This window comes from Olea europaea, unplaced genomic scaffold (assembly GCF_002742605.1).
Source record: "Olea europaea var. sylvestris unplaced genomic scaffold, O_europaea_v1 scaffold2339, whole genome shotgun sequence".
NCBI lineage: Eukaryota > Viridiplantae > Streptophyta > Magnoliopsida > Lamiales > Oleaceae > Olea > Olea europaea.
In genome coordinates this window covers 33,004-42,301 of record NW_019241504.1, presented here as the reverse complement: position 1 = coordinate 42,301, position 9,298 = coordinate 33,004, and the positions used below count along the sequence as shown (strand labels likewise).

General features: G+C 33.4%; 1 protein-coding gene across 1 annotated transcript; it reads right to left on the bottom strand.

Annotated features, from left to right (window-relative positions):
• Nucleotides 1–1,810: 1,810 nt before the first annotated feature.
• LOC111381602 (uncharacterized methyltransferase At2g41040, chloroplastic) lies at nucleotides 1,811–7,998 on the bottom strand. Its single transcript, XM_023005402.1, has 8 exons — nucleotides 7,661–7,998; nucleotides 7,238–7,338; nucleotides 7,015–7,155; nucleotides 4,321–4,402; nucleotides 3,759–3,952; nucleotides 3,549–3,660; nucleotides 2,638–2,742; nucleotides 1,811–2,126 (listed from the first exon to the last, which is right to left on the bottom strand). Exons 1-8 carry the CDS (start codon nucleotides 7,823–7,825, stop codon nucleotides 1,998–2,000), a joined length of 1,029 nt encoding a protein of 342 aa, XP_022861170.1. The 5' UTR covers nucleotides 7,826–7,998; the 3' UTR covers nucleotides 1,811–1,997.
• Nucleotides 7,999–9,298: the final 1,300 nt, after the last annotated feature.

The window sequence follows — 9,298 nt, the reverse complement described above, 5'->3', positions numbered from 1 at the left end:
AAAAAAAAAAAACAACAACGGAGTTTGAGTTCATTGAAACTCTTACAAATTGTTGTACTGTTTGTGAAAGGGACAAAAATTTGGAAAATAATCGCTGATAAAGCATCATAGAAGGGAGCAAATTAATTTTAAGAACTCAGTAGGCTCGATTCATCCTTTTTGTTCCTATTTTTCATCATGTTTCTTCATCCTGTTCCAGTTCTCCAAGGATATGAACAATTTCCATTGGGGTTTATTACATCAATCGCTTTTTCAATGCTTGGATGTCGTTATGATACAATACACAATAGGGTCAGCCCCGAGAATTTTGAGGCCCTATGCGACTCATCATTATGAGGCCTTTAAACGTTAATTTTTTACAAACGTAACAATACTTAAATGTTTAAATAAATAATATATTTATATTTTAAACGAAGACTTTGTACAATCCAAAAGATAGAATTGCCAAAATAAAATTAAAATTAAAAATATTCCGACAAATCTAGAGACTAGGATAACATAATATTTAGCGACATTATCCTATTTGTGAAAAAAATAATAATAATAATAATAATTGTCACGTAAATAGTTATTTTCAAAATTATTAATTGAAAAAACTTGAGTGAAGTGCAATTTAGAAATCATGACAAAGTTTTAAAGAACCATAATTTGAAGTCCTTAGAATATTGTTAAGGATGACTTGTAAAGAGATAAATGATTTTCAATTATAAAAAATGCAAAATATAGAGACTAGATTGCAAAATAGTGATAAATATAAAATTTTTAGACATTAATGTGACGAGTTATGATTATTTAGTGATTAAAAATGTAACCAGATTCTTTTGATTTTGACTCAAGAACCTTTTAATAAATTTGAGATTTTGAGATATTAAAGTGAAAATAAGTTTCGATGTCAATAATATATTCGTACCAAATGTGTATTTATTGAAGCATCAAAATTATTCTATCAATATTGGGCTCATTCCGAAACTCGTAATAAATAACACATTATGGACTCTAGAAAAGTTAATTTGGATAGAGCAAATTTAAGTTATAACTCATTAAAATAACTATTTGATGTATAATATTAAATTTTAAATTAAATCAGATTACCCTAAAAGTATTGTGCTTGTTTAGTAGCTTAAAATTAATAATGTATATTAAACTTGAAAAATATTGTTTTTAATAAGAATGTACAAAGTTAGAATCAACAAAAAAAACGTTGTAGTTAAAGTAATTTTTGTATCTATCTTTTAACTTTAATTAGAGCTTGTTTAGTACGGCTAAAAAGCCAATTAAAATCAATTGTAGAATAATTATTCTCCGACTCCCCAACGTCAAACACATGAATAAAATTGTCATAGTTTACGTCTTTCTTGCAGGGAGTGAATAGAATCCCCCCATACTGTCTAGTTAAGAATAAGCTTCAAGTACAAAAAAAGGCTAGTAATGTCTCCAACCATCGGTACATGATTCAATGACATGAAAATATATCTGAAACGGTTTATCCTCGTCAATTTCATTACTCGTTCCCGAACTAATATCCATTTCTTTCAGCCTATGAAAGTTTTGCAGCTTAGACCCAGCCTTTTAAATGTCACCATGATAGGAAAATGAATAATGATACTTGGCTTGGGTTAGTGACAATGATGGAGGTGAAAGGATGGTGTAGCAAATAGTGATTGAGTATTGTATTTTTTATTTTTATTTTTTTCAAACTATCCATCATACATTGATACGTGTCCTCTCTGTCACTGTACATCTGTTATTGAATCTGTCACTGTAGCAAGATTATAGGAAAATTGGCAGAAATAGCACTAAAATGAACATGTGGAAAAATTGGTCTGCAACTAGAAAGGATTTTCTTCCAACATTGAATGCACTTAATCTTATTCTCAATAATAACATGTAAAAATAATTTCCCTATACATGGCATAGAAATGTGCTTCTTAATTGTATCGACAGCACCGTAATAAGATCTCGGACGACAATCAAATCTGGATAAAGCTAGAAAACCTTCAAGGTTTCTGTGCCGAAAACATGATAAATGATTGCTGAATTGTCCTTGAGTAATTGACGAGACCACAAGATCTACACAAGTCCTCAATCTCCTCTTCGGTTAAATAATTGTAGTCCCTCGTGATCCTCTGTGACACAATAAAAAATGCCTGATGAATGAAATATAAGACAAATATCGCAATCAGCAGCCACTTTACATGGCCAAGGAGACGATAATTTGACTAGTACCAATGAAATGGAGCAGGCCTTTTTAAGAAGAAATACCAAATCAGTGTTTTCAAGCTTTGAACTTGCTTCTGTACATATTTAATAATCCAAAGACAATATTTAGTCTTGTATCAGTCTCTATAATGCCACCGATTCCTAGGATCGACCTGAGGCTCAGATGAGCTAAATCTCAATTGGGATAAAATTTGAATTTTTATGATTCATGCTCTAGGGGTACAATTCGTTGAAATTGCTGAACATATAAATTTCATCTGGTCACCAAACTTAAGATTTGTATCCATGTTTGTCATTATGTCCACTCCTGCTGGTTAGAAGTCCAGTGTGACCATTAATTTCCAATAGTACGCCAATGTGGCGTGGAACTTGATCGAAACAAAAAGAGTTTAGTAATCCAATTGAGAGAGGAATTACCTGTCTGAAAGGCCTCAATAATGCAGGCGTCGATGAACTGACTCGAAGAAAAGTACTTCCCACAAATACACCACCACTTCGTAATATACGATTGATTTCAGCGACCTAACATACATGGCAAGAAGGAAAAAAAATGCACACGTCATCCAATAAAAATTACACGAGAATTGTATTCCATTCAACATTTATGAGATAGCAAACCATGTTACAGGGTAGTAGTGCAAACTACCGAGTAAGGACAAAAGACCATTTTCGGGAAGTAAACATGTACATCATCTCTTATTATTTTGGAGGCTTTTAAGTTAAAATATAAACAGTATAGTCAAACTGGTTACAAATTGGTTGGATCAGGAGATTTGGTAACAGTGGTCCAATTCAAAGTTAAAAGACCATCAAGACTATGGAACTCAATTCAGACATCAAACTCAGAAGAAAAGTTAATATCCTAAGTTTATGGGGCATGTATCTCGTCATAGCAAGTCGAAAGGTAGGCCAAGCTTACGTCATATTGTGCAGACACTCCTCAAACTTGTGTCCATCAAGTCAAATAATGTCACGAAAACATAAAGAATTGGATTTCAAGTGCACAAACTTGCCACCATGTATAATTAAATATTCAAGGGAAAGCCTACAATTTCAAATTTTCCATGGTAATTAAATGCGAATTCAGTACGATTGACATTCATTTAACCTGTTAGTTTCACATAATTTAATGAATTACATATGCAAATAATTTTAGTCATGTTGCTCGAGTGGTGCTGTATCCTAGTTTATCAAGAAATGCCGTGTCCACATCTATACAACTTTTTTGTAAACAGATCACCACAGTAGAGAACACAAAAATAACACTCATGGAATTGATATTCTCAAGTCCTGCAAGAAGGTGAAAACCAGCAAATGTGAAAACTTACCGCATTAGATGGAGAAGGCCAGCAATGCAAAGCTGCACCAGCATGAACGGCGTCAACTGAACCAGATGCAAAGGGAAGTCGAGAAACATCTGCCCTTACAAGTGCAAGATTTCTGAAGATATCCGAAGAGACCGTGATGCAATAAATCTAATACGTATTATTTGAGCAGCTTCCAAAGCAATTATAAAGAGAAGAAAACAAAATACTCACGAGCCTAAGATAGTGACATCATCTTTTATGAAGTCATAACATTGGCGAAGCATATTTTCAGAAAAATCTAGTGCAACAACTCTTGAATAGGCCCCTGATTTGGCAAATTTCCTGGAGAACAAACCACTACCACAGCTAACGTCCACAAGGACTCCACCTTCTGCTGATTTAAAATACTCCTGAGCCATGTTGAACTGCATAGAATTTCACATTAAATTTTTTTGTGGCAACAAACGATTTATGTGGGCATGTAGACAAGTGTTATAAATTTGAAGAAAAAATTGAAATGAGGTTTGCCTGTTACATCAAAATAAAGCAAGCAGATATTTATTGTAGCAAGGATGCATCACAAGATATGATATATCAAAAGATATTTTATACACAAGTGAAAGTAAGACCCAGATAGAACATTACCTAGAGTCTTATATTTTTACCCCTTTCTTCCATTTCATTTTGCACTTCTCAAAGTTCGAAATCATCAATTTATCGTCTTGAAATATTTCGTTTATAGAATTCATTAACTTTATGCATTTATATAAGAACAGAAAGCAACGAATTTTACCTCTTCATCAGGGCCAGGAAAACCACTACGGTTAAAATTTTGGCGCCAACCCCTCTCATACACAAATGAAACAAATGGACTCCTGGTAGAAGTAAAAGCATTATCATTAGGGTTAAGCATTCTCTGTACAGAATATGTCTAAAACACCATACACAGTCTTAGATCATGGATTTATTCATTGTTCGAGCAAATGAGGGCACTAACTTAACAGATGACTGATTTTATTCATAATAGGAACAAAATTTCAAGTTTAGTTAAACAAGGAGCTGAATAAACATTTAAACATGAAATGAAACCCATCAATCCTCATCTAGAAAGTTTTCCAGAACCACATAGAAGTCCCAGAATCATTTTGATGCTTTACAAGGAGACCTCAACTCATTTTGCACACCCAAAGATCATCCTTTCCATCAGAAAAGGCTGATGTTGATTGACTGACAACATCATTACAAATCACATATCTTCTCGTAACTTCGATCTCCAGTCTTTTTCAAGTCTTCCCAGCAGGCATTGTCATCACCTCACAATATCTCAACCCACTTGCTCCACCCCTTCCCCCACCAAGTCCACCACCCCTTCTTCCACCATCATCCTGAATACTGAAGGAAAAAGAGGACAAACCATTTTTCACTTTAGGACTGAGCCTAGTAGGTAAACTATACTTGTCAAAATTAAGGTTTGATTCTTGAAGAAATTTGTCTGAGCTCATACAAATGTAAGGTAATAAGATTCGTATTTAATTTGATCAACTACTACAACAAGACAGTATAAATGCCCAGTGCCCACAATGACACCAACAAAAATAAAGAAAAAACATGAATGTTGAGAAAATTAAAAGAAGAGTGAAGCTTTTTTCTGTCTGGACAACCAGGAGCACAAATAACACATTTTTTATTAAAATAATAATAATAATAATAAAATAAAAAATAAAATAAAATAAAATAAAATTCAAAATAATACGATTATGTTCACGGCAGAATAGAAAGTTCTCAATATCAGAGGGATTCAAGTGAATATAAATTCTTATATTGAATTCACTGTAAATTTACCATAAAGATCAATTAGTAGACCAAGCTAAAGATTATGAAGCAGGCTAAAGAACATTCACACATGCCATTTAGGAAGCATATTAACTCCTTTTTCATCAACAATATTCTTATGTTTAATGGTCAGGTAGGAAGTTAATAAAAAGCCATAGTATTCGTTAACTTTCGAGAATATTTTTTTATTGCTTCTATCCTCTAGTTCCTTAAAAGCAAGAAGCTGCTAGAAATAACGTGGGTCGACTTTGGCTTTACAACAAAATGGAATTGAGAAACCGCAGTTGAAAATGGACACAAGTATTTACGTGGTTCACCCAATTTAGGCTACGTCCGTAGGAGAATTACAACACTCTCTAAATACAATGAGATAACAACAATTAATCTCTCTTGTAATATGAGAATACAAGGAGGTAATATTTAGGAGAAACTAATATTTTTTTTTTCTCTCTACTCCCAATCTTCTCTCTACTCTCTAATTCCTCTAAGTTGCTTGCATTCTCTCTCCCCACATTTACCTCTATTTATAGAAATTGTTAACCTCCTTAATGGAAGTATCTACATGAAAACAAGAAAAATTTCAATAGAAATTTTTTCTTAAATAGTCAAATATGGTGGTTAGGAGAGTTTCACTTCAATTTTGCCACTTCCAAGTTGTGATCGGTGGAAAGGAATTCAACTTCAAGTTGGTCACTTGCAACTTGAAAACTTCTTCATGAAGTTTCAACAATAATTATTGGAGTTAACAATTGTGGCTTTAATATTCAACGAAGCCAGCCCGATAATGCAAAATATGCTTATATAATACAGAAAGCTCTTTTTTCCACGACCAATTATGCCCCTCCATGACCAGACTGATACACTCCCCCTTCTCCCACGTAACAACCAGAAGTGTAGTTAACGTCCCTTTAATATTTTCATGGAAACAAGTGATAATGTCACCAAGAGGGCGACGAAAATATATACCAGTTATAGCCTGTCCACTAGCCTAAAGCATCTAGATTCAATAACATATATGTCCATGTCCAAAAACTAAGGGAGAAATTAAACCTATTGTCCCCTACTTATAAATATAGTGAATTTAATAACATCAAATTTCTATCATATATTAATAATAAATATTGGAAGTTCTAATCCCCACAACTCCCATCAATGGGTCCAATATCTTATGTTTGGATTACTCTTGTTGTTCCTCTCTTGTATATGCTTGTGTAGATGATGGCTATAGCTGGATCACTCCCTTCCTTCAAGTGTTTTGCTTTATGCACAAGTAATTTTGGTGAAAACATATAAAAAAAGGTGAGTATATTCTCAGGCATAGTGTTACCCATTCAACACTTTTAATTTCATTTTTCCACCTCCGTGTGCCTTGCTTCATTGTAGCATACATAAAATTAAAATTAATCTCTGCTTGATTATAAATCTTCAGTATAGAGTTCATATTAAGGGTAGTATTTGAAATGAGGTCAAATCGAAAGTGGTGATGCAACAAATGCATTCTTTGAGAAAGAAGAAGTCAATTATGATCAAGCCAGACTACATCACTATGCTACTTTACAGATTTCATACTTTCAACTCGAAGAGAATTTCATGAAATTGCAATTCTTTTACTATCCAATGCAACACAAGCTTGCGATGATCAGCGATCATCTACCTGAAGAGCTCAGTTCCAGCCGGTATAAATTCACTGTATTCCTTTGTCCCAGAAGTAACAGTGAGATCCAGATAGATATTTTTGCTCGAATACGTCTTGTTGCACTTCCTACATTTAAAACCGGACCTATAGATTGCTGGCCTGCCAACAGTTCACATTCAAATTAAACACACACCAAATCACATAGAACCGACTTTATTATGTGTTTCAAATCCAAACTTACAAGTTAAAACCTGAAGGGCCTTTTCTTATTAGGGGTTCATAACAAATGGGGCAAGCAAACAAGTCAAAAGCTGAAGTATCCTGGGCTTCAGTGCCCAATTCCTGAGAAAGCATGAATCAGTACCAGTGAAATATAATTTAACACTACTACATGGAAAAATCATAATAACACAAAATTGAAACATTGGGGAAACAGCAACTTGCATCTGAAACAGGGGCTCTTTCTTCTTGTAAAATATGCTCTTTATGTGTATACATATATATGTACAAAATATGCTAATACATGTTTGGCTTAGCTTAAACAAAGCTTTTTTCGATAGTATCACTCTTGATAAAGCAGGAAAAAACCCGGGCTTTTCCCCTTTTTTGTTTAACAAAAAGCAAGTCCAAACATACTCATAGAAAGAAAGGGAAGAAAAATTACTGATTCCACAGCAACAGCAGAGCTTGCTCGGATTATTGGGCGACACCGTACAGAAGAAAAACGGGAAGGGGGGCGAGATTGGGAATTTTGAAAAAGACAAGGACTTCTAGGGAAGAAAACAGAATTATGGTGGAATCGAAGTGAACTCTGAAGAGCAATAGCCATAGTGTAAATTAGAAGGTTACGATGGGTTTTTTTTACCTTGGCGTTTGATGCGTTCTTTGTGTGATGTATATAAATATATACACAAGCCAATATATATAGGTGTTTTCACCAGAGAGAGGAGAAGTGGAGGAAATTTTTGATGATTTTGATTCATTTTTATTAATTTTGTGGACACAGAAAGATTTTAACTTTCATGGAGTTTATGAAATTCTGGATCATCAACATAATTCTTATAAAAATTATTTTCATTATTATTATTTCTGTTTGAGGATATAAAATTGCCACAATATGACATTTGTCACCATTACTTTTTCTTTTCCTTTTGTTATGGGGTTTTATTGCTAACATTTCGAATATATAGTACTTTGATACCAAAAGGTGAATTCTCCCATTTGACAGTTAAAGTAAAGGTGACAATAATTTCAAAATTGTCAACCCGCTTGGCTTGTGCCACCACAACCCCATGGCCATTGGTCGAGTCAAGCCTACAAATAAAGCCATGTGAGATTCACAAACCCTCTCATGCATAGGCTCATGGGCTCGTCCTAAAATCCTATCTATTTCCTTAATCCTCATTTCAATTTTCAATATTCATTTAGAAATTGCCTTCAAAATTTGAAAAGCTCACGCATCGACTTGGCTTATCACAAGCAAGGCCTATAGTTTAACCTGAGCTCGAGACACACTCGCTTAAGGTAAATGCCAAACGACCCACACCGTTAACATTCCAGGTGACCGTACCCTCACATGGTCAACGTGGTCCCATGAATGAAACAATCTCGACCTCCCATATATGTATATTATGTCAATCATGTGGTCACCCGCACGGGCTATGTAGCTCGGCCCCTTGCTTAATAGGTCAAGCAGAACATGGACTGCCAATAATAAAATAAAAAAATAAGGAAATATTCCGTATAATTTTTTGCTAGCTTTTAAAGTTTCTTTAAAATTTATAAATTAATTTTTATGAAAATTAAAAATAAGATATTTATTTTAAAAGTGTTCATTCATTTACATTTAAGAGTTTCATAACAATTTGTCGCCTAAGACCTCATATTTCTCAAGATTGGCCATGATCATAAATCCAAGGCTACTTTCGAATTAAAGTTTTTAGAACTTAAAGCATTTTAGTGAAGTGTCTATAAATTTTTAAATTATAAATAGATAAAAATAAGTGTTGAATAAGTGTATAATACTCATAAATATTTGAACTATTTGGATAAAAGATAATTTTTACTATCAGTTTATAAACATTATCCAAAAGTAGGTTTAGATTGAGTATTAAGTGAAAATGTGTAATGGTATCACAATAAAGACCAAGCAACATACACGTACAAATGGCTTGACATTTTAAAATTATGTCATTTGAATTATATTTTAAAAATCTCTAATTGTTTACTTAAAATACCAAGTTGAAATAAGCGATGTTATAAAAATCGGATCAAACCGACCGATTCAATCAGCAAAATCAAG